General features: G+C 42.1%; 1 protein-coding gene across 2 annotated transcripts in view; it reads left to right on the top strand.

The window, feature by feature from the left end:
* Positions 1 to 3,430: 3,430 nt before the first annotated feature.
* Positions 3,431 to 25,656, top strand: part of PNPLA8 (patatin like phospholipase domain containing 8) — a 48,878-nt gene continuing 26,652 nt past the window's right edge. Inside the window, exons 1-4 of one of the 2 annotated variants that reach the window (XM_055141495.1) lie at positions 3,431 to 3,570; positions 10,485 to 11,496; positions 11,663 to 11,812; positions 25,039 to 25,190. In XM_055141495.1, the coding sequence (XP_054997470.1) occupies positions 10,741 to 11,496; positions 11,663 to 11,812; positions 25,039 to 25,190 (1,058 nt within the window). In that variant the 5' untranslated portion in view covers positions 3,431 to 3,570; positions 10,485 to 10,740. Of the gene's footprint in view, positions 3,571 to 10,351; positions 11,497 to 11,662; positions 11,813 to 25,038; positions 25,191 to 25,656 lie in introns of both variants that reach the window. The other variant, XM_004602093.2, reaches the window with a different exon arrangement.

Below are 25,656 nucleotides of genomic sequence, written 5' to 3'. Positions count from 1 at the left end.
CCATCAACGTCACCCCCCCTTCCGGCCCCCCTAAAAAAAGATTTAGGAAAAACACATGATTGGACTTGCACTTTAAAAGGACTGCTTTGGCTGGGTGCAAGAGAATGACTCTGGGCCAAAGGTCAGTCACCTGCTAGAAAACTAGTTCAGATCAGATTAAGTTGTGAAAATAAAAGCCTATCAAGGGCAGTGGGAATGACAACACACAACAGAGGCAAGATACGAAGATTTTCAGTAAAAATCTCCAGACTTCCTGACTGATCAAAGGTATGAGGGATGGGCGTGGTGGGAAGGGCAGGGCAGCAAACAGGAGGTCTCGAGATGCGTGATTTGTGAAGAAACCTAGATACTTGATATCCAGAATCAAGGCAAAAAAGGGCATAATAGATGGTGACAAAAACTTTCTTTAATCAAACTTAAATTAGGCATCTCTGGTTCCTTCTCTGTTTAGGTTATCTGGGGTGGTTTTATTTATTTATTTATTTATTTTGCTTTTTGGGTCACACCCAGTGATGCTCCTGGCTTTGCACTCAGGAATTACTTATCTATTTATTACTTAATTATTTATTTAATTAATTATCTATTTAACTATTAACTATTAACTATTAACTATTAATTGACTATTTATTTAATTAATTATTTACTTAATTAATTATTTGCTTTTTGGGTCACACCCAGTGATGCTCCTGGCTTTGCACTCAGGAATTACTTATTTATTTATTACTTATTTATTTATTTATTTATTTATTTATTTTGCTTTTTGGGTCACACCCAGTGATGCTCCTGGCTTTGCACTCAGGAATTACTCCTGGCGGTGCTTGGGGGACCATATGGGATGCTGGGGATCGAACCGGGGTCGGCCGCGTGCAAGGCAAACGCCCTACCCGCTGTGCTATTGCTCCGGCCCCTATCTGGGGTGGTTTTAGCAAGAGTTACAAAATCAGTTAAGGGAGAATCTCCCATCTTGATATCTGATTAGCCTGGTCTTCAGTAAGCATTGGCAAGAATCTCCCCTACCAATTACACCCTCTCTTAGTAATTTTCCATTTACTGACCCTCTTATCTTGGCTGTCTTCGACATATTCAAGTTACTGAATCCCAAAGTCTGAGTGTTTGAGAAAAGGCTAGTACTTAAGAGAAAAGAATTACTTTCAGAAAAACAGGTTTTTAGGGCCCAGAGCCATGTTACAGCAGCACTGCCAGGAATAATTCCTGAGTGCAGAGCCAGGAGTAACCTCTAAGCATTGCCGGATATGACCCCAACACAAAAACAAACAAAGAGAAAAAGGAAAGAAAAACAGTTCTGTTTTTTCTTTTCAGGAATTAGCAACCTGAGATCATGTACTCATCCCCACAAATCTCTTCCTGGGGCTTGGGGGGGGCGTCAAAAAGGACTGGTGGGAGGTAGTAGGCAAAGGAGAAAGACATCAGTGAACTGAATCAGCCACTCCAGTCTGTACATTGTAAGACTAAGGATAGCAGCACTGGCAAGCCCAGCCTTCTATCAGTACACATCACAGTTGAGACATGTTTTCTCTGTTCTTTTTCTCTATGATTGGCTTCTAGTTCAACCCTAAACACGGATTATAGAGCTTTTTTTGTTTGTTTTGGGGGCCACACCTGGCAATACTCAGGGATTACTCCTGGTTTCTGCACTCAGGAATCATTTCTGGCAGTGCTTGGGGGACTATATGGGATGCCAGGTATGAAACCTGGGTCTACACACTGTACTATACTGTACTATATCTCTCTGGCCCCTAAAAAAGCATCTCTTTTTGGTGGAAGGCAGAACCATGGGGTAAGGGAAAGATCTAAAATCTCTGTAGGGAACAGGATGAAGTACAAACTGGCTTAGATTCACAACTGAGTCCAACCTCTCTGCCTTATTGCAGTTTGGCATCAAAGGCAGAAAATTCAGACTCAAGTCTTATTATTGTTACATATGTAAGGATAATGTTTTCCGGGCTGGAGAGATAGTACAACAGGTAGGGTGGTTGCATTGCATGTGGCCCACAAGGATTCAATTCTGGCACTTCATATGAACCCCTAAGCATTTCCATGAGTGATCTCTAAGCACAGAGACAGTAGCAGTAAGCCCTGAGCACAGCCAGGTATGCCCCATCCCCAGAGAACACGGGAAGTTCTTCAGATCTCTCAAAAACTAAAGTTACCTGCATACTCTTCTCAAGTTTGTTTTATGCATACATCTTTTAGTTATCCAATAGTAAAATGTGTCTTTTTTCAGAGGTTCACCAGGCTTTATGGAGTATACAATCCAATTATTTGCAACCGTTGAGTTGAATAAAACTGATTTATTCATTAATTTACAAATGTACAATTTTTTAAAAAAAATCAAAAATATCAGTTTAAAACCTACCATGTTTTGTAGCTCATACAATTCTTTCAAAGGCTTTATGGTAATCTTAAGGCAAAAGCATTTCTCATGAGAGAATGTGTCAGAGGGAACTGAGTCAGTCCTAAAATGACACCACTCTCTACAGCCCATTGAAAAGATCACTAACTTCCACTTAACCTCAAGGTCAATTCAAGAGGACACTAATTTACAAGGTACCACTGACAGGGAAAGGAAAAGGGTTGGTTGTACTTGAATAAAGCATCTTATTTTAATTTTTAAACTTCTTTTGGTTGTTGGTGTTTTGGGCCACACCTGGAGGGGCTCAGGGAACCATATAGGGTATATCAGGGATTGAACCGGGGTCAGCCTTGTACAAGTGATCTGCCCGCTGTACTATAGCTCTGGCCCCTAAACTGATTTTTTTTTTCTTTTAAATACCTGACAAAATTAGACCTCATTCCCAGCTCACTACGTACAGAAAACAGGCTTTGGCGTTTGCAGACTAGCTGTGCATGCAACGTCAGATTTTTTTCCTAAGCATTACGTGTGTGACCTCTGTGGGTCAGCAGCTGCTAAGTTCCCGGGCTAACATCCAACATGATAATTTATGTGATAGCACCCTCGAGAGTGGTCCGGGTGGTCATGCCCCGGAACGATGACAGCAGCATCAGACCACACGACCCGCGCCTCTCACCGCCTTCTGGCGACAGCCAGCAACGCGGGCCCCAGCTTCTTCGCACACTTGCCAGGGAGCTGACCCGAGCCTTTCAGCGGGCGCGCGCCTAGAAACTTAGCTCAGTTGACAGGGCACAGAGGCCAGCAAGGGAAAAAAAAACAACAACACCCAAAGCAAAACACACTCTCTGGGCCAGCCACCAAACCACGCCTCTCCGGGCTCCACCCGCGCGTGCAGGCACCCACGTCCCCGCCAGCAGCGTCCTCAGTCTTGCTTCATTGCGCATGTCTCGGGGAGGAGTAGGAGCGGTGATTGACAGGGAGGCGCGGGCCCCAGCTAAGGCCGGGAGTGGCTGGACGCCGGCGGAGCGTGCGTCACTTCCGCCAGGGGCGGGCCCGAGCGGGGGCGGGAGTGGGGGGTGGCGGCCCGGCCGCCGCTGATGTTTGCGTGCCGGGAGCGCTGCTCGGTGGAGGCAGGCTGGCCCGGCTAGACGCCCGGGCCGGAACGACGCCTCGTGCCGCCGCGCCCTGCATTCCCGGTAAGTGGCAGCTGGGAGACGGAGGAGGGATGACCGGCCGGCGAAGAGGGCAGCCCCGTCGCTCCAGCGCCGGTGGGGCCCTCCGAGTCTCGCCCGGTCTCCTCCGCGAAGGGCACTTGCAGAGGAAAGGTGGGGAGCAGGTCCGGCTTCGAAAAGGAGTCCCTGCAGCGAGACACCGCCACCCCCCACCACCACCCGGCCCCGCAAGGCCACCCGATCGCGCGTGCCAGAGAGTCTGGGGGTCCTCTGGCCGCGCGGCGCCCTTGGAGCCCCGGGTGGGTTTTGCCGGCCTGGACGCGCAAACTGTTTGGGTTCCGCTGGTCCCGCCTCGCGCTTCCTGTCCCACCCCTTCGACTTGCAACCTAGTGACCCCCGGGGATCTGGGGCTCTGCCCGGGTTTTTCTCCCGGGACAGTTCGCTAGGGAAGGTCCACAGTCCTCGACTGTGTTCCCGATTCTCCTGATTGCTATTTTTAAACATTTCTCGGCGATTCCCGTTTAACCCTTCCCCACTTCGTAACTCTTGAGCGCGGCACTAGGTTAGGCGTCTGCAGGTGAGTGCGCTGGCGAGGGGATAGGTGTATTCAATCCTGGAGTTGCCGCGCTTCCACAGGCCTTGTCAAGTGCTGTCTTTTTGCTGGAAGGAAACTGGTGTCTCTGGGACACTTGGGTGACAACCCTAAAGGAAAGTGATGACTTCTAGGAAAAGCTGGGAAGGGATGCATCTTAAGGGATTATCAGATCCCATTGGTTTTTTCTTCCTGTAAACAGTTGCGTACTGGCTCTGCAGTTTTGATTGCAGATGGCACTTCTTCAGTGTATTGAGAAACTGTTGAAAACTGAAATAAGAGGAATGTTTAAAGCCTTGAATTTTAAAGTTTGTTAAGTTAACGAGTTTACGCTTCTGATGAGGCAGTTTCAAACTTCTAATTCTTTTGTTAATTTCTTCTGCATGTTATACTTTCAGTATAAGAACTTGTTCGTGATTTTTCATTAATTCAGTTATTAATGTTTATCTTGTTTTTGCAGTATTTGTATGAGACAAATAAAAATTTTGAATGAAATATTTTTTTTTATTGAGTGCTATGGATGAAAGGATTGATTTTACTAGTTTAGATAGTTACCTGCTCCACAAAGTTGATAAAAAGGACAGGTAGTACTTAGAGTTGTTTTCTTTCCCCCCCAGTAATGACAGTAATTGTGGTAGAGTATATATTGTTTAAAAAAATTTTTTTGGAGCGTACGCTTGTGAAAATGTCAGAGTTAGATCTCTTAGCTCTAGACATCTTCCAATTCTGTCATGTCTTGGTTCTAAAATTCCTCTCTCCCATGTCTTAATATTTTACTTTGTTCATTGCCCCTTAGTTTTCAGAACTTGGACTTTGTCCCGATTGTTTCAGGGTATCTTTTCACTGATTCCTTTTATTTTTGGAAGATGTCCTCTTACTTACTGTGGATGGCACTCTTTGGCTCCATGGTTTGTTCTCTTAAAACCAGAGTATTGGGGTTGGGAGCTATAATACAGGTGGACACTTGCTTTGCGTGTGGCTGGGCAGGTTTATTACCTGGCACACCGTTTGGCCCCCTGATATCTGCACACTAGCAGTGCCAGCAGAAAACCCTGAGCACCAGCTGGTGTGGCCCCAAAAAACAAAACAAAATTTAAAAAACCAGACTGTTAAGATTTTGATGCATAAAGAATGTTTTAGTAGGTTTGTGAATATCCTGTACTGTTACAGAAACTTTGGTTCATGTGTGCAAATAAGAAAAAATAAGCATTTATCAAGAAAGAGGAACTTTTCTTTATCAAATTCTTGGTATCAAAATAAGAAATATGACTGTAAACTTTGGTAAGCCCGATATTATATATCCACTGTGATCCTATGGTCTATTTCCACTTGAATCTCCTGCTATTCATTCTGTAAATCCAAGAGGTTAGTCACTCAGATGTTAGATTCTCCTGTCCCAGTAGTCTTTCATTCACAAATGACATTTTACCCAGGTGTCTGGTGAAAATCCCCTAAATTGTCTTGGCTGTTCACTCTTCTTACCTCATCTTACTCTTCAGCAAGTCTTGCGGGTTTTTCCACTTTTGCAGATGGCCAAGAATGACCTTCTTCATACTAGTAGAGTTGTTTTCATTCAGTCCCCATTCACTTTGTGCTTGCATTATTGCATGACATATGCATGACTTCATAAATTCATTTATTATGTCTCTACCTAGCATTTTCTTTATTGCTTCTAGCATATACTCCATCCATTCCCTAGTAGTAGGTCTAAAACTCTGTTCTAATCACTCTCCCAAATTATTTATACTGGAGTGATAGTACAGCGGGTAGGGCATTTGCCTTTCCCATGGCCAACCTGGGTTCGATTCCTCCATCTTCTCGGAGAACCCGGCAAGCTACCGAGAGTATCCCACCTGCACGGCAGAGCCCGGCAAGCTACCCATGGCATATTCAATATGCCAAAAACAGTAACAACAAGTCTCAGAATGGAGATGCTACTGGTGCTCAAGCAAATCGATGAACAACGGGACGACAGTGCTATAGTGCTTATTTATGGATTGGGCACCACAACAGGTGGTGCTTAGGGATTACTACTGGCAGGCTCAGAGAGACCTTATGGGATTCTGGGGATCAAACCCAGGGTAGCATGCAAGGCAGGGCCCTACACTGTACTAGCTGTCCTTCCCTCCCATTGCATTTAAAGTTTTCCAAGCCCATTTCTCAGTTCATGGTAACACCTTGCTCTTCACATTAAAAAAAAAAAAAATGGGGAACCAAACCCAGCAGTACTCTGGGCTTTCACTGGCACTGTGCTCAGGTATCACTCCTGACAAGCTCAGAATACCATAAATAGTACTGGGGATGGGACCCTTCCAGGCAGGGACCCTACCCACTTTACTGTTACTCCAGCCCCCACTTTACATTCTTATATATTTTTGTAATTTAACGTTTGCTCCACTTGAATTTACTCTAAGAAGTTGTGCCTAGGGATGGAGAGATAGTACAGGAGGTAAGGCCTTGAATGCTGCCAGTTTGGACTTGGTCTCTGACACCTCATATGTCCCCTGAGCTCTTCTAGGAATGATCCCTGTGGAAACAAACAAACAAAATGTATCTGTATTTGCTGTGTTGTGATTTGGGAATATTTTAGTTGAACTTAATTTTGTAGACTATAATAATTAAATAATTCCTGCTTGATCTTTGTAATTTCTGAGAGGTGTGTTAAGGTATCACAAAATTGTTCAGTGTTTTTGAAATTTATTTATTTATTTATTTATTTTTACTTTGGCTTTGTATGCCAAGTTAAGAGGTGAGTTTGTCATGGCCTAATAGTGGCAATGGGTGTAGGTTGAAAGGAAGCAATGCAGACCTCTATTGCCATCTAGGCTGATGTGGTTCTGTCTTCTGCCTGACTCTTATCTCTGCTTGTCTGTGTCAATTTTCCCATTTCTACTTCCCTGAGCCATCTTATTCTTGCCATTCTTGAATAGACAAAGCTCATATTTCCAAACTTTTCTTTTTCTGCTGACTTTTTTTTTTTTTCAGTGTCAGGGATCAAACCCAGGCCCTAATATATACATGACATGTACTCTGTTTACGGCTAGGCCAGGAATAACTTCTGAGTGCAGAGCCAGGAGTAACCCCTGAGCATTGCCAGGTGTGACCCCCCCACCTCCCAAAAAAAGTTCATTTGCTTTCTTCTGGGTATTTAGGTCTGATCATATAAGTCCATCATTACCCCTCATCTCTGTTTCCACCTGTTCCTTGTCACTGTATCATAGGTGTGGCAAATTACTAGCATGTAGCTGGAGTTTCTGTTTCCAAAAAAATTTTTTTTAATCTCTTTTCTCTTTTTGTGCATTTCTTCCCCTTCCCCTCTTTAGCCTTCTTGTTTTTTGTTAAATCTTGATTTTTTTTTTTTTTTTTTTTGCTTGTTGGGTCACACCCGGCGATGCTCAGTGGTCACCCCTGGCTCTGCACTCAGGAATTACCCCTGGCGGTGCTCAGGGGACCATATGGGATGCTGGGAATCGAACCCGGCATGGCCCCGTGCAAGGCAAACACCCTCCCCGCTTTGCTATCGCTCCAGCCCCATCAACAGATACTTTATTTTTTTAAATTTAATTTTATTTTATTAGTGAATCACCGTGAGACAGTTACAGACTTACAGGGTAATTCCTGAGTGCCGAGCCAGGAGTAACCCCTGAGCATTGCCGGGTGTGACCCAACAAGCAAAAAAAAAAAAAAAGATTTTAATGTTAAACATTTTAAAATTTTTAAATGATTTTAACACTAAACATTAAATGTTTAGTGTTTTAAATGTTTAATATTTTTTTCTAGTTCTAATTTTGTTTAGACAGTTTTTCCTTTTGGCCATTTTTATTGGTGTTCTCTTGAGGTAATGGTTCACTTCCTTGCACATTTTGTAATGTAGAATATTCGTTAACCTGTAGTGGCAGTTGCTTTGTGTGGGGGCCTCACTTGTCCTGAGCTCTGGATGTGTGATCAAGGTAGTTTCAGGTGACACTCTGCCAAATTCCAAGGGGCACACCAGCTCTAGTTCCCATTTTCCTAGGTCTCTGTGATGTTGGAATAACATGATGTAGGTCAGACCTGTGATTTCTCTGGAAACCTTTCCCACTGTCCTTTTTTTTTTTTAAATCTTACCTTTTATAAAAAATTTAAAATTTTGACCTTGTTGCGCATGTGGCTTACTCCTGGCCCTGTGCTCAGGGATCATTCCTGGAGGGCGTCGGGGACTATAGGAGGTGCCTGCAGAGTAGTGAACCTGGTCCTTGTCTGTTTGCTAGGCCTGGGCAGGCGCCTTATTGGCTATGCACTCTTGGTTGTTTGGTGGTACTTTGGTTTTTGGGCCACACCCAGCAGTGCTGGGGCTTACTTCAGCCTCTGCCCTCAGGGATCACTCCTGGCAGGGCCTAGGGGACCATTTGGGGGAACAGGATGGAATCTGAGCCTGGTTGGTGCAAGACAGGTGCCCTACCCACTGTAGGGTTGCTTTTGTCCCTTATCTGTTAAGTTCTTTAATGTATTTCATCAGATAGTTACTTGTTTGGGGAATTTAAGTGCTTTTGTGTTAGTTCACTTTCTAACCTTGACTGCAGATCCTGAGGACTTGTTGAAAAACCTAAGAGATAGGTTTGTTTTTCTTTTTCCCCTTCCAAACACTTGGCTATTTCACTTAATTATGTTTTGGAATTTTAAGTATTTTTGTTTGTTTGTTTGGGGGCTGCACTCCATGGTGCTCAGGGTTTACTCCTAACTGTACTCAGTCACTCCTGGCATGGCTCAGGGAACCATATGTGGCACAAGGGATTGAATGTGGGTTGGCTGTGTGTAAGACAAGCGTCCTACCCCTGTACTATTGCTATGGTCCCAGAATGAAAAAATTTTATCTTTCCCTCCCTTTATTATTGTGATACACTGGGTGAAACACTTACAATACTTAGCACTTGATTGTGGTGTATTGTGGAGCCATATAGTTGATTGCAGGCCGGGATCACATTCAGAGACAATGTGGGGGTGCTGGGGAGCTAACTGGAGACCTCACACATGTAGGCAGACTCTCTACCACTGAGTGATATCTCTGGAACCCCCTAATGAGGGTAGTTTAAAATGATATGTGCACACAGTTTTATAAGGATTTTAGTTCAGACGGTCATCTTTGGGACAGCCACAGTAGGTTTTTTGTTTTAACCTCTTGTTCTCTTTCTTTGGGCCATACCTGACAGTGTTCAGGGCTTACTACTGGTTCTGTACCCAGGGATTGCATTTGGTGGGCTTGGCGGAATCTGTGGGGTGCGGAGGATCAACCCAGGTTGACCACTGCAAGGCAATGGCCTTACCTACTGTACTATCTCTCTCCTGGGTTTTACATGGCTATCTCTACCTCTAGATAAGAAGTTCGCTAATACCTATTTGTCTTTATAGTCTTGTCATAGCATCTAGCATCATCTCTGGTATAGATGAAATGCTCTGTAAATAGATTTCCACTGAATGAAGTGTAACTGAGGTCTTCATGGTCAACAGCCAGTTGCAGGTATAGAAAGGTTGAAAAACACTGATTTTGGTTGTAAATGTTGGTCCCTGGACTGGTCCACAGATATACAAATGAAGGACGCTAGAATATAAGACCTGATCCTTTTCTTCAAAGGACTTGAAGGTGTAGTGTCACGTGAACTAGTCAAGAATTTAATAGTAAAAAAGGCGTAGTATTTAAATGACATATTGGGTTAAGTGTTGTAGGTGGCTTCTGTAAATTAATTCTCCAGAAATATCCTGCTGCTCATTACTTTATTCATTGAGTTTTGTGGTGAAACAGCCTCATTCATTTCTTTTCTTTTCTTTTTTGAAGTAAAAACGGTTTTGTTTGGAGGTTTTTAGGAAGGGGAAGGAGGGAGAGAAAGTGAGAAAGTGTAACATGCTCAAGAGAGAACTTGGGCTTCTGCGAAGAACATGGATCTACACAGCCTCAGCATTAGATGTGGAAGCATGAAAGTACACATCTCAAGAGGGGAGATGTGGGCAACATATGTGCTTGGGCGACACATGTGCTCAGCCATGTGGTTGCAAGCAGCACGTGGGCGGGGGCAGCATATGCCCCCTCAAAAACTCAATTATTTCCTTTTAGCTTAAAAGTGAGATATGTATTTGCAACAATGGAAATACATTAAGCAGAGTTTGCAAATAGGGATATATTGTCTATATCCCATTTCCGTTTCCTCACATCTAATTTTTTTTTTCTTGCCATTTCAGGTAAGACCATGAATTATGGCATTTCTAAGTGAAGCATTCAGGAATGAAGTGAAAGTCATAACCTATAGAAAATAAATGATTCTTAAGTTATGTCTGTTAATTTGACTATAGATATATATATTTACCTCCTTAGTAATGCAAGAAGTCTTTGTGGGAAGCAGAGAAACAAGCAACTGTATTTCTTGTGCTCACCTAAATATTACTGGAGGATAAGCCACATCAGTCTACAAAGAGGTTTTCATGCAAGCAAAGTAAGATGTAAATGGACCAAAAGGGAAGCACATTCTTGTAGTAAGCACTGTTATTCTTCAGGCAACCATGCTTTCCATATTGGAATTTTGAAACTTAGTACTTCTGCTCCCAAAGGACTTACAAAAGGGAACATTCGTATGTCCCGTATTAAAAGTACTTTGAACTCCGTTTCAAAGGCTGTTTTTGGCAATGGGAATGAAATGATCTCACGTTTAGCTCAATTTAAGCCAAGATCTGGGATATTAAGAAAAGTATCAGATAGTGGCTGGTTGAAACAGAAAAATGTTGAGAGAACCACCGAATCTCTGAATAAGTACAGAGACCAATCCACAGACAAAAGTTCTTTTCCAGAAAAGAGAAGTCCTGTAATTGATAAAGACGAAGATATCGGTAAACATAGCCTTTTTCATTATACAAGTAGTATAACCACGAAATTTGGAGAATCGTTTTATTTCTTATCAAATCATATAAATTCATACTTTAAGCGTCAGTGGAAAATGTCTGAAAAGAAGGACAGTAAGCATTCCCTGGACAAATTAGAAGATGAAGGTATAAAAGCTGACAAGAAACCTAGTTCTCCAGATCGCAGTGTCCTGAGTGATGAGAAGCTGGACTCACAGTCTTTACACACCGTGGACAAGCCCGGAAGTGCCAGCAGGGTCCCCGAGGTACCCCCAGTCTCTACCAAGCAAAGCATTGCCAACTTCCTTTCTCGTCCCACTGAAGGTGTGCAAGCTTTAGTCGGTGGTTATATTGGTGGACTTGTCCCCAAATTAAAGTATGACTCAAAGAGTCAGCCAGAAGAACAAGAAGAAAGTGTTAAGGTGGAGCAGGCTGCCAGCAAAGAGAAAAATACAGAGGAGAAAAAACGTTTATCTCTTCAACGGGAAAAGGCAAGTTATTTCATGTGATCTTAAGGTTTATTAAATTTTTTGCTTCGAGTTAACATTTCATTCACTTAAATGAGACCTAAGAAACTTTTTACTGTTTTTTTTTTTTTTTTGGTATTCCTAGAGCAGTTTTATATTTTAGTCACACACATGTATTATGTCTTTCCAGATTATTGCAAGAGTGAGTATTGACAATAGAACCCGGGCATTGGTTCAGTCATTGAGAAGAACAACGGACCCCAAACTGTGCATTACTAGGGTTGAAGAACTCACCTTTCATCTTCTAGAATTTCCTGAAGGAAAAGGAGTGGCTGTCAAGGTAATTCTAGTTTCTTGAATCTGATTTTTTGTCTTGACATTAAAATGCCAATAAACCTCCTCTCAAAATATAGAAAACAGTGATTTTTTATTTATGGGTTTGTTTGTTTTGCTTCTATTTTCCATGTCGTAACGTGTATTTTGTAATTGTCCCATGCAAGGAGGTACAGTATGATAAATGTTCTCTTTTCTGTGTTGTAAATCACCCATTAATATAATTAGTAAAACTGATGTATTTTGACATTAACTATTTCTTGCTTTTTTCATTTGTTTTTTTGGGCCACATATGGCAGTCCTCAGGGCTTCCTCCAAACTCTGTGCTCGGAGATATTTCTGGCAGTGCTTGGGGGACCATATGCAGTACCAGAGATCGAACCAGGACTGGCTCTTTGAACTGGGAAGCACTTTAGCCTCTGTACTATCAGCCCCACTATGCATTTTAGAACAGAAGATACTTTTCAGTATATTAAGTTACATAGAACTGGAGCGATACCACAGCAGGTAGGGCATTTGCTGTACATGAGGCTGACCGGGTTTGATTCCTCTGTCCCTCTTGGAAAGCCTGGCAAGCTACCCCTGGCTTATTTGATATGCCAAGAACAGTAACAACAAGTCTCACAATGGAGACATTACTGGTGCCTGTCAATGAACAATGGGAAGACAGTGCTACAGTGCTAAGTTACATAAAAGCTACCATATTCTTCTTTAGTGAAGCTTAGATATTCATACTGTTTGTTACTTTTTGATAGTTGCAGTTTGTTTTTTTCGGGGAAAGAGGGGCAAGGGAGAGTGGTGCACGTGCAGCTGCACAGGGTTTACTTCTGGCTCTGATCTCAGGCATAACCGCTGACATGGCTTAGGGGACAATATGGGATGCTGGGGGTGGAACTGGGGTTGGACATGAGCAGGGAAAGCACCTGACCCGGTGGTCTATCTCTTCTGCCCAAGGAGTTGCAATTCTTAAGTTCAACAAAACCATTGTTAATTTTTATTTCATGATTTTTTTTTGTATTTGAAAGTGGAAATATTTTAATGACCTTATTGATAATGGAGTTAGTAACCATATTATTGAAATAGTTTTTCTGCACATCATTCTTTCAAGTATTGTGTACATATTCATGCCAATTAAAAGTAGAGTTTTAAGCCTATTTAAGATATGAATAATGTAGGGCTGGAGGAATAGCCCAGCGGGTAGGGCATTTGCCTTGCATGCTGCTGACCCGGGTTCGATTCCCAGCATCCCATATGGTCTCCCGAGCACGGCCAGGAGTAATTCCTGAGTGCATGAGCCAGGAGTAACCTCTGTGCATCGCCGGTTGTGACCCAAAAAGCAAAAAAAAAAAAAAAAAGTATGAATAACATGGTTTGATTTCACTATACCTCGTAATAAAGAGTTTAAAGTTATCAAATGAGTAGATTATGTTAATATTTTACTAATAATCTATGGAAGCTCTTACATTTTACCATTCATAAAGTTGCAGCTTAACTTAATTCACATTTGTGTGCCTTTCTTGTAATCAATTTTTGAACAAGTATTTGTCTAATATAATAAATGTCTAATATAATAAATTATAAATGTAATGGGCACATTTTATTTATTTATTTATTTTTTAAATTTATTTATTTTTAATTAGAGAATCACCGTGAGGGTACAGTTACAGATTTATACACTTTTGTGCTTATATTTCCCTCATACAAAGTTCGGGAACCCATCCCTTCACCAGTGCCCATTCTCCACCACCCGTAAACCCAGTGTCCCTCCCACCCTCCCCAATCCCATCTCCCCCCCACCCCACCCTGCCACTGTGGCAAGGCATTCCCTTCTGTTTTCTCTCTCTAATTAGCTGTTGTGGTTTGCAATAAAGGTGTTGAGTGGCCGCTGTGCTCAGTCTCTAGCCCTCATTCAGCCCGCAACTCTCTTCCCCCACATGACCTTCGACTACAATGAAGTTGGTGATCGCTTCTCTGAGTTGACCTTTCCCCGGAACGTGAGGCCAGCCTCGAAGCCATGGAGTCAACCTCCTGGTACTTATTTCTACAGTTCTTGGGTGTTAGTCTCCCACTCTGTTATTCTATATACCATAGATGAGTGCAATCTTTCTATGTCTGTCTCTCTCTTTCTGACTCATTTCACTCAGCATGAAACTTTTCATGCCCATCCACTTAACTACAAAATTCTTGACCTCCTTTTTTCTAACAGCTGCATAGTATTCCATTGTATAGATGTACCAAAGTTTCCTCAACCAGTCATCCGTTCTGGGGCATTCGGGTTTTTTCCAGATTCTGGCTATTGTAAACAGTGCTGCGATGAACATACATGTGCAGATGTTGTTTCGATTGTACTTTTTTGCCTCTCTGGGATATATTCCCAGCAGTGGTATTGCTGGGTCAAATGGGAATTCAATATCTAATTTTTTGAGAGTCGTCCAAATTGTTTTCCAGAAGGGCTGAACCAGTCGGCATTCCCACCAGCAGTGAAGAAGGGTCCCTTTCTCCCCACATCCTCTCCAACAGCGGTTGCTTTTGTTCTTTTGGATGTGTGCTAGTCTCTGTGGTGTGAGGTGGTATCTCATGGTTGTTTTTATCTGCATCTCTCTGATGATTAGTGATGTAGAGCACTTTTTCATGTGCCTTTTGGCCATTCGTATTTCTTCCTTGGTAAAGTTTCTGTTCATTTCTTTGCCCCATTTTTTGATGGGGTTGGATATTTTCTTCTTGTAGAGCTCAACCAGTGCTTTATATACCATTGATATCAACCCCTTATCTGATGGGTATTGTGTAAATATCCTTTCCCATTCTGTGGATAGTCTTTGTATTCTGGTCACTGTATCTCTTGCGGTGCAGAAGCTTTTTAGTTTAATGTAGTCCCATTTGTTGATCTCTGTTTTTACTAGATTGCTTAGTTCCGTGTCACCTTTGAAGATACCTTTATCTTCAATATCGTGGAGGGTTTCGCCGACCTTGTCTTCAATGTACCTTATGGTTTGTGATCTAATGTTGAGGTCTTTAATCCATTTTGATCTGACTTTTGTGCATGGTGTCAGGTCAAGGTCTAAACCCATTTTTTTGCATGTGGTTGTCCAGTTGTGCCAGCACCATTTGTTAAAGAGGCTTTCCTTGCTCCACTTCACATCTCTTGCTCCCTTATCAAAGATTAGATGGTCATACATTTGGGGTTGTGTGTAGGGATATTCCACCCTGTTCCATTGGTCTACGGCTCTGCCTTTGTTCCAGTACCATGCTGTTTTAATTGTTACTGCTTTGTAGTAAAGTTTGAGGTTGGGGATGGTGATGCCTCCCATCATCTTTTTCCCAAGAATTGTTTTAGCTATCCTTGGACGTTTGTTATTCCATATGAATTTTAGGATTGCTTGATCCATTTCTTTGAAGAATGTCATGGGTATATTTATAGGGATCGCATTGAATCTGTATAACGCTTTAGGGAGTATTGCCATTTTGACAACATTGATTCTCCCTATCCACGAGCAGGGTATATGTTTCCATTTCCTCATGTCCTCTTTGATTTCATGGAGTAGCGTTATGTAGTTTTCTTTGTAAAGGTCTTTTACTTCCTTGGTTAAGCTGATTCCGAGGTACCTGATTTTCTGGGGCACGATTGTGAATGGGATTGCTTTTTTCATGTCCCTTTCCTCTGCCTCATTGTTTGCATATATGAAGGCCATGGATTTTTGGGTATTGATTTTGTAGCCTGCAACTTTACTGTATAAGTCTATTGTTTCTAAGAGTTTCTTAGTAGAGGTTTTAGGCTTCTCTAGATATAGTATCATGTCGTCTGCAAATAGTGAGAGTTTGATTTCTTCCCTTCCTATCTGGATGCCCTTAATCTCTTTTTCTTGTCTAATAGCTATCGCAAGTACTTCCAGTACTATATTGAAGAGGAGTGGTGAGAGTGGGCATCCTTGTCTTGTGCCTGATCTCAGAGGAAAGGCCCTTAGTTTTTCCCCGTTGAGGATAATGCTTGCCGTAGGCTTGTGATAGATGGCTTCGACTATCTTGAGGAAAGTTCCTCCAAACCCCATTTTGGCGAGGGTTTTCATCATGAAAGGATGTTGGATCTTGTCAAATGCTTTCTCTGCATCTATTGATATGATCATATGGTTTTTATCTTTACTTTTGTTGATATGCTGGATTATGTTGATTGATTTCCGAATGTTAAACCATCCTTGCATCCCTGGGATGAATCCCACTTGGTCGTGATGTATGATCTTTTTGATGAGTTGTTGGATCCTATTTGCTAGTATTTTGTTGAGGATCTTCGCATCGGTGTTCATCAGGGAAATTGGTCTGTAATTTTCTTTCTTAGTGGTGTCTTTGTTTGCTTTTGGTATTAGGGAGATATGTGCTTCATAGAAACTGTTTGGGAGAGTTCCTGTTTTTTCAATTTCCTGGAAAAGTTTGAGGAAAACAGGCAATAGGTCTTCTTTAAATGTTTGGAAGAATTCGCCAGTGAAACCATCTGGGCCTGGGCTTTTGTTTTTGGGGAGGTTTTTGATTACCGTTTCAATTTCCTTAACATTGATGGGTCTATTCAGGTATTCCAGGTCTTCTTTCTTCAGTCTTGGGAGATTGTAGGAATCAAGGAATCCATCCATTTCTTTTAGGTTCTCCTTTTTTGTGGCGTAAAGACTTTCAAAGTAGTCTCTAATGATCTTTTGAATCTCACTGGTTTCTGTTATGATGTCCCCCTTTTCATTTCTGATTCGATTTATTAGAGTTTTCTCTCTTTCTTTCTTTGTGAGACTTGCTAGCGGTTTATCAATCTTATTTATTTTCTCAAAGAACCAACTCTTTGTTTCATTGATCTTTCGGATTGTTTTTTTGGTTTCGATGTCATTAATTTCTGCTCTAATTTTTATTATTTCTTTCCTTCGGTCTGGTTTGGGGTCCTTTTTCTGGTCCTTTTCTAGGGTCTTGAGTCATGAAGTCAAGCTATCTATGTGGGTCCTTTCTTCCTTCCTGAGGAATGCTTGGAGAGCTATAAATTTTCCCCTTAACACGGCTTTAGCTGCGTCCCATAGGTTTTGGTAGCTCGTGCCTTCATTCTCATTTGTTTCTAAGTATCTTTTGATTTCTTCCTTGATTTCCTTCTTGACCCACTCATTGTTCAACATGGAATTGTTTAATTTCCAGGTGTTTGATTTGATTTTCCGTATTTGTGGGTGGTTAGCTTCTATCTTCAGCGCATCGTGGTCTGAAAAGATGGTTGATACAATTTCTATTTTTCCGATTCGATTGAGGTATGTTCTGGGGCCCAGTACATGGTCTATTTTTGAAAATGTTCCATGTGCACTGGAAAAGAATGTGTATTCTTTCTTTTTGGGGTGTAAGGCCCTGTATAGGTCTATTAGGCCTCTCTCTTCAATTTCTTCATTCAGGGTCAGTGTTTCCTTGTTGAGTTTTGTTCTTGTGGATCTATCTAGAGGTGATAAGGCCGTATTGAAGTCTCCAACTACAATTGTGCTGTTAGTGATGTCCTCTTTGAAGTCTGTTAGGAGTCGTTTTAAATATTTAGCCGGTCGTTCGTTAGGAGCATATACGTTTAAGAGTGTGATTTCTTCCTGTTGTACATATCCCTTGATAAACAGAAAATGACCTTCGCTGTCCCTTTTGATCTTTTTCATCCTGAAATCTATGTTGTCGGATACCAGGATGGCCACTCCAGCTTTTTTAAGGGGGTTGTTTGCTTGGAGGATTGTTTTCCATCCTTTGACTTTGAGTCTATGCTTACTCTGTTTGTTCAGGTGTGTTTCTTGCAGGCAACAGAATGTTGGGTTTAATTTCCGGATCCATTTAGCCACTCTGTGTCTCTTGATAGGTGCATTTAGGCCATTGACATTGAGAGAGATTATTGTGATGGGGTTTTGTGTCATCTTTCTGTGGGATTTCTTGTTCTTATGGGGCTCCTCCTTGTCTTACAGTAGCCCCTTTAGACCTTCTTTCAAGATTGGTTTTGAGTCTATGAAGTTCCTGAGCTGTTGTTTATCCGAGAAATAGTGTATGGTTCCTTCGAGTTTGAGTGAGAGTTTAGCTGGATAAAGTATTCTTGGTGAGGCATTCATTTCGTTGAGTTTTTTCACTATGTCCCACCATTGTCTTCGGGCTCGGAGGGTTTCTTCTGACAGATCGGCCGTAAATCTGAGGGGTGCTCCTTTGTATGTGATTTCCCTCTTTGATCTTGCTACTTGTAGAATTGTGTCTCTATCTACAGCATCCGCCATTCTGACTATGATATGCCTTGGAGTCTTTTTATTTGGGTCTCTTTTTGCTGGCACTCTTCGGACTTCTTGTATCTGGACGCCTGCCTTGTCCAGCTCTGGGAATTTCTTAGCGATGATGTCTTTGACTATGTTTTTTTCATTGGGGTTACTTCCCTGTGGTTCTGGTACTCCAATGATTCTTATGTTGTTCCTCTTGAAGTCATCCCCCAGGGCTCTGATTCGCTCTATAGCCATTTTGAGGTCTTTGGCCATTATTTGTTGCTGTCTGTAAGCTTTCTGCAGCTCATCCTCAAGCTCGCTGATTCTGTCTTCGGCTGTAGTCATTCTGCTGTTGAGGGCATCTAGTGATATTTTTATTTCATCTACCGATTGCTTTATTTGTGAGACTTCGGTTCGAAGGTTTGAAATTTCTGCTCTCATTTCTGCTCTCATTTGTTCCTGTATTTTCTTGGTAGACCGTTCCAGCGCTTGATTCATCTCCTCCCTTAATTTATTGGATGTCTGTTCCATAGTTGCTTGGAGTAGGTCGACTCTCCTCCATATTTCCTCTCTGAATTGTTTATCTGAGAGGTTGTAGATGTTGGGAGACTCTTTTGAGGTTTCTAGTATCTTTTCTTCTCCCTCTCTTCGTGGAGGGGATTTTCGCTGTTTCTTCATATTGTCACGGAGGTGCAGAGTTGGAACCTTGTAGTTATTTATTCCTCTTCCTTTTTGTGGGAAGAAGGGGCTCCGATTGTGCTAAACTTCCCTTATTCACTGATAGCTTTTATACTGTCAGCCTAAGCTAATGGCTAGTTTGTGTAAATGTTTGAGATCGCAAAAGTGAGTTTTCAAAGGAATACACAGTACGGATTGAGCTGAGGTAGCAAAGAGAGGAGGCCACGCCCACTTTAGACCACGCCCACTAAGACACAGGCCACGCCCCCAGTGTCTTCCTGTGGATGGGGGGGACGTGCGCAGTTACAAGCCAGTTCGGGAGACGGGGAGCGCCGGGCGAGTAGGGAGTGACTTCAGAAACTCGGGAGACGCAGACGGAAGCGGGAAGTGGGAGAAAGGGAGGGCCTCAGGGAGTTCTTTGAAGGAATGAATTCTATCAATTGTGGCCAAAGGAGAAGGCATGGAATGTTAAAAAAAAAAAAGTAACTGCGGCCGCGTTAGCGGCCGCCGCTCTGGAAAGAACCCACGCCCACTTTTTATGCCACGCCCCCTGAGATGAGGACACGCCCCTAAGCAGCAGAGTGGGGATTGGTCAGGATCCGAAGGCGGCGGCGGAAAGGTGCCAGGCAGGAGCTTCAGGAGAAGCCCCGAGCCGCGGCGGGCAGGGGGTGGGGAGGGGGGCTTCTCCGCGCTGAGGCAGGCTCTCCAAAGGATTGCCTGTTTACCTGCAGGATGGAGAATGGTCAGGATCCGACGGCGGCGGCGGAAAGGTGCCAGGCAGGAGCTTCAGGAGAAGCCCCGAGCCGCGGCGGGCAGGGGGTGGGGAGGGGGGCTTCTCCGCGCTGAGGCAGGCTCTCCAAAGGATTGCCTGTTTACCTGCAGGATGGAGAATGGTCAGGATCCGACGGCGGCGGCGGAAAGGTGCCAGGCAGGAGCTTCCTAATGGGCACATTTTAACAGTTAAACTTTAGTATTCCGTGATCATTAGATTTTGGATTTCTTTTTTATATGTGATAACTTTAACCTAAAAAATAACTTTTCTAAAAGAAAGATAACTTTTCTATCTTTTAGAAAAGTTATCTTTTAGGTGAGCGCAGGGGTTAGGAGGTAGCTTTAAGGCTGGAGTGCAGGCTCGGCATGCAGATACTCAGGGCTGGATTCCTAGTGCCACATGGTCTCCAGGATACTGCTGAGGCAGCACTGAGCCGGGGATCATGGGAGCAGCCTGGGTCCTTTGAACACTGAAGTTCTGTCCTTAAAAAAAAATTTTTTTTTTGTCCTACGCATAGACTTTTAAGTATACTATAGGTTTCAGTGATATATTGAAGTCAGAGCTTTAAAGTAGAATCACAGGCTTTAAAAAATATTTTATTCTTATTCGTGGTCAGCGAGAATAAAAGCTGGTAGAGCATCATGTGCAAGGTACTGAGCTTAAATGTGGGCCCTTCATCTTCCCACACTCATAGCACTACCTGTGCATTCCCTGTGAGTAAAAGTTACGTATCTTATTCAGAATATAACATACCTATAGTTTTCAGCATAAAATTAGTGAATTCTCACAGAGAACATCTATGTACTGATACCCGCATAAATAGAACTTTCAGTGTCCTTGAGAAGCCTCCCTTGTTCCCACTTTAGTTACAATCTACTTTTTTCAAAAAGTAGTCACAGAGCGGCTGGAGTGATAGTACAGTTGTTAGGGGGTTAGAGTCTTAGGGCATTTGCCTTGCATGTGGCCAATCTGGGTTTGCTCACTGGCATCCCATATGGTGTCCTGAGCACCACCAGAAGTAATTCCTGAGTGCAGAGCCCAAAGTAATCAACCACTAAGCATTGCTGAGTATGACCCGGCTTCCCTCCCCTCCACGGATCCCCCACACAAAGTAGTCACAGATTTGTTTATGCTTTTGTCATTATATGAACAATTATGACTGACTTATTTCACTTAACTTTTGGTAGGAACCAATCACTTTGTTGTGGGTGGGCATATATTATTCATTCTTAACTGCTTTTATAGTTCATAAACTACATCGATGTGTACAGTTTGTGAGATTTTGTTGAACTTTATGCTGAAAATGTAGGTATATTTTATTTATAATAAGACGTGTATTTTTAATTCACAGGGATTGCACCAGTAGTGCTGTGGGTTTGGGGAGATGATAGGCCTCATTCACTGAATTATTATTTATTAAACTATTGAGGAATTTCTGGGTAGTTTTCCCTTTGAGTATTTTAAGAATAGCCTTGCTAGTAGAAACTTTGAAATTTCATTTTGCATAACTGATACTAGATCTAAAGACCCTCCAATATTATGAGTATATTTTCAGATCAGTTGTTAAGAAAATCTAGAATAATGTGAAGAAACTGGCCAAGAAGATAATATGGAGAAAGTTTTAACCCTTCTAAATAATCTCTCAAAAACAGTATACTTTACACGTTACCCCCAAACAAGCTAGTTTTCATACATTTATGTGAACTTTACCAAATAGAATTTTTATCATTGAGAATTGAGCTTTTGGGTATCGGAGCAATAGCACAGGAGGTTGGGCATTTGCCTTGCATGTGGTTGACCAGGTTTAATCCCCAGCACTCCTTATGGTCTCCTGAGCCCTGCCAAGAGTGATCCCTGAGCACAGAGCCGGGAGGTTATTCAAGCTATTCAACGTATTAAAAAGCTCTTGTTTTTCTAAAAGCAGCAAGCACATGGGTTATTTAGAAAAATTAGGAAAAATAAGAACATGAAAAATGTTTCAACTACCCTATGATTACTACAGAATTAGATTAACTTCTGTCTGTATTAAGAGTAAGTTGAGCTAAGCAGTAATAACACACTATCAAAATAACAGTGGTTTACATAATTACAGTTTGTCACTCACAGAAGTTAGTCGTGGGTTTGGGCGACTTTGGAACATTGAAGCTGGCTCTGATGCCTCCTTGGATCTTTTCCCTGTGTCTCAGTCCAGGCCCCCTTTCATCACTGCAGTAGCAGGTCAGAGGGTAGCAGCAGGAAGTGTCATGGGTGTCTTCTCACAGCCCAGCTGCCTTTTTCCTGCCCTGTTTCATTGGCCGGAGAGGTGCTGCCTCTGTGTGCCTGGTGGGAAAGGAATGAGGATATTTGTGAACACCTCGAGTATTCTTCCAGAAGTTGTTCTATATGTGTCTGTACGTGCCCAAACAAAGTCACTTTATATGTAATATTTTGTAACCCGCTGTTTTACTTTATCACTTACCATTGTGCACCTTTCTAAGTCAGTATAGTTTCATCTCTTCCTTAACTTAGCTCAAGCATGTTTTTTTTTTTTTTTAACATAACTGGTCCAGTTCAGGTGAGGGTTAACTCCAGATTGTTTGGTTTCCTCACCATGCCATTAATAATACAGCACAGTACTTCTTTACCCCAATCTTCAGACTGACCATTTAAGAGACTGGGTTGCATAATCACTCATTTTCTGGATTTAGTTGGATCATTCCTCATTGGTGTTACTTTTTTTGGATCACACCCAACAGTGCTCAGGGGTTACTCCTGGCTCTGCACGCAGGAATCACTCCTGGTGGTGCTCAGGGGACCATATGGGATGCTGGGACTCGAACCCAGGCCGGCCACGTGCAAGGCATACACTCTACCCGCTGTACTATCTCTCCAGACCCTGGTGTTACTTTTAATGTATTTCTCTTTTCCTTTTCATTTCCTGGAATTTAAATATAGGAGCTTGATTGACTTAAGCTCTTTCTCTTAGAGCACATAGAGTGGAGATGATGTCATGTGCTTTATTTGCATCCTATCAGAACAGAAAATTGGCTGGCCAGCCATTGGTAATTCTAGGGATGACTTGCTGTATTAGGGAGATGACAATCCCATCTTTTTATTGGACAGTTAACCTAGAGCCATTCATCATTCAATCATTAACTTGTTTGTAGAACTCGTGGAACTAGAACTACTAATTATAGTGTTCCTCTTGCATTTTAATTGACCTTCTTCTGTTAAAATAGATCTCTCCTTCACCAACTGAAGCTTAACAGTCTTAGTCTCAAAGGCCAGTGTATGAGAAAAGCAAGAGAAGGGATTCATTTCTTTGTACTGAAGCATTAATATTTAAAATAGTTGGCTTCCCCCCCCCCCCAAATCTGCCTAAAATGGTGGCATGAATTATTCTTGGCACTTACTAGCTAGCTTATCAACTCATAGTTTTTCAGAAATTAAGTGCTCATGTTTTTCTTACGTTACATAGGTAATGTGTATTTATTGAAAAAAATTAGAATCAGCTTATTTTTCAAAAAGAAAATTGTGAATTCTTGGGCCACCACATACTGGTGCCTGGAAGCTCTGTGCTTACAGATTTGATTCCTGGGAAGAAAGAGAGTGTTACTTCGGAAAATTATTTGATTTAGTAAAGGTTAAGCAGCACAAAGATAACTGCTAGGCAACTCTTGAAATGTGTTCAGATCAGATGCTTTTGTATATAGAAGATAATCTTTGATAATATGACAAATTCAATGTAGAACCTTCAGAACTAAATTCTTGTCTCTCATTGGTATAAACACTTAGAATCTTGAATCTAAATTGTTAATATTTTTAATTGCTGGAGCTAGAGTGATACTACAGTGGGTAAGGCATTTGCCTTGCACATGGCCAACCCGGGTTCGATCCCCGGCATCCTGTTACAGTACACTGAGCACCGCCAGGAGTAACCCCTGAGCATCACTGGGTGTGACCCAAAAAAGATCAAAAAAATTTTTTTAATTGCTACTTAATTGACTGGAACGATAGCACAGTGGTAGGGCGTTTGCCTTGCAGGCAGCTGACCTGGGTTCATTCTTCTGTCCCTCTCGGAGAGCCCGGCAAGCTACCGAGAGTATTTCCCCCGCATGGCAGAGTCTGGCAAGCTACGTGTGGTGTATTCGATATGCTAAAAACAGTAACAACGTTCTCACAATGGAGACGTTACTGGTGCCAGCTCGAGCAAATTGGTGAACAATGGGACGACAATGCTACAGTGCAGTGCTACTACTTAATTGCAGTGATGATATTTTGCCTTGTATATATGATTTTATTAAATCCTTGACTATGAGGTTTAATTAGTATTTCACTATGAGGTACCGTTGTATTTTAGTTATGCAGTACAATTTTCTTTTTTATAAATGAAGCAAAGTAATTTTTATTGTAAGAAATTTAGAGAGATATGAAGGAAGAGGAATAGAAATAGATGTTCAGTAGAGAACATGGATCTTTCCAGAGTGGAGAAGTCAGCTTTTTTTTTTTTTTTTAATAATTTTTATTATATCACCATGTGGAAAATTACAAAGTTTTCAGGTTTATGTCTCAGTTATACAATATTCAAACACCATCCCTTCACCAGTGCCCATATTCCACCACCAAAATCCCCAATATACCCCCCGCCACAGCACCCCCCAACTGTATAACTGATGAATTTCACTTCATTTTCTCTCTACCTTTCTTACATTCCATATTGCAAAACAAAACTCACTATTGTTGTTGGAGTTTCCCCCCAATGAAGACAGCCCTACTAAGGAAGCATTTGATAATTGGTTTGTCATTAAAAGATTGTATGTTTTCAGTTTTTAGAAAAGGTCGCGCGGCTGCGTCAGCGGCGCGCGGCTCGGATGTGTTCCAGTCCCGCAACCCGGAGCCGTGTTAGTTGCTTCTCAGTGTCGCCAGGGCTCCATCCGGAGAAGGTGTGCCTGCTGTACCTCCTCCGTCTGGATCCCTGGTGTTGTTGGCCCGGATTCGGGTCCGGAGCATTTCTCCGGCCGCGTTGCTCACCAGACTGCCTGGCCTCTTCTCTGTTGAAGGTGGGAAGATGGCGACGAGCGAAGTCAGCTTTTTTAATAGCATTCCCAAAAGTTGCTCTGAAGCAGTTTGGTCTACTTTAGAATTCGGACAAATTGTATAAAATTTATGTCAATCTTTTGTTGAATGATCCTGGTGTATTTATGATGAATTATTTTCTGTGATTGTTAAGCATTCTACTTTAGATGAAATATTTGTATTTAGGTTTGTTTTTATCTCAGATATTAGGACAAATTAATTTTGAGCTTGCCTCACACTGAATGGTGCTTGGGGAGTCAGGGATTGAATTTTGGGCCTGACACATGCAAGGCATGTGATCTTCCTTTTTAGCTCTAAGCCCTGCTTCTAGACAAACATTTTAAATTTTAATTGACATTAATATGTCCAAAACAAAATATATTTAATATTATTGCACAAGTAAGCCCCCACACCTTGACTGTATATGTGATAAGGTACATTTGTTGATTAAAATAATATTTTCACTCTAATAAAGACAAAAATATCTTTTTTTTCTCAAAATAGGAAAAAATTATTCCCTATTTATTACGATTGCGACAAATCAGGGATGAAACTCTTCAGGCTGCAGTTAGAGAAATTTTGGCCTTAATTGGCTACGTGGATCCAGTGAAAGGAAGAGGAATACGAATTCTCACCATTGATGGTGGAGGAACAAGGTAAAGCCAGAATGTGGATCGTTTGCAGCTACAGATTTGATTGAGCACTAGGAATCTCTTTTTTCTTCTTTTTTTCCCTTTCTTGTTTTGGGGTTATACTAGCAGTGCTTAGGGATCACCCCGGAATCAATCCTGTAGGTGCTTGGGGAACCATAGAGGATGTCGGGTATCAAACCCAGATCAGCTGCATGCCAGGAAAGCGCCATACCTGTTGTACTAACACTTCAGCCCCAACACTAGAAATCTTTTTTTTTTTCTTCTTTTTGGGCTACTCCCAGCAATGCACAGGGGTTACCTCTGTCGGTGCTCAGGAATTACTCCTGGCAGTGCTCGGGGGACCATATGGGATGCTGGGAATTGAGCCCAGGTCAGCCATGTGCAAGGCAAACACCTACCTGCTGTGCTATTGCTCCAGCTCAACACTAGAAATCTTTATAACTCCTGTATTCGGTCATCTATTTGGATA

Source organism: Sorex araneus, chromosome 1, assembly GCF_027595985.1.
Source record: "Sorex araneus isolate mSorAra2 chromosome 1, mSorAra2.pri, whole genome shotgun sequence".
Taxonomy (NCBI): Eukaryota; Metazoa; Chordata; class Mammalia; order Eulipotyphla; family Soricidae; genus Sorex; species Sorex araneus.
Note: the sequence above shows the minus strand (reverse complement) of the source record. Positions and strands in the feature narration are given on the sequence as shown.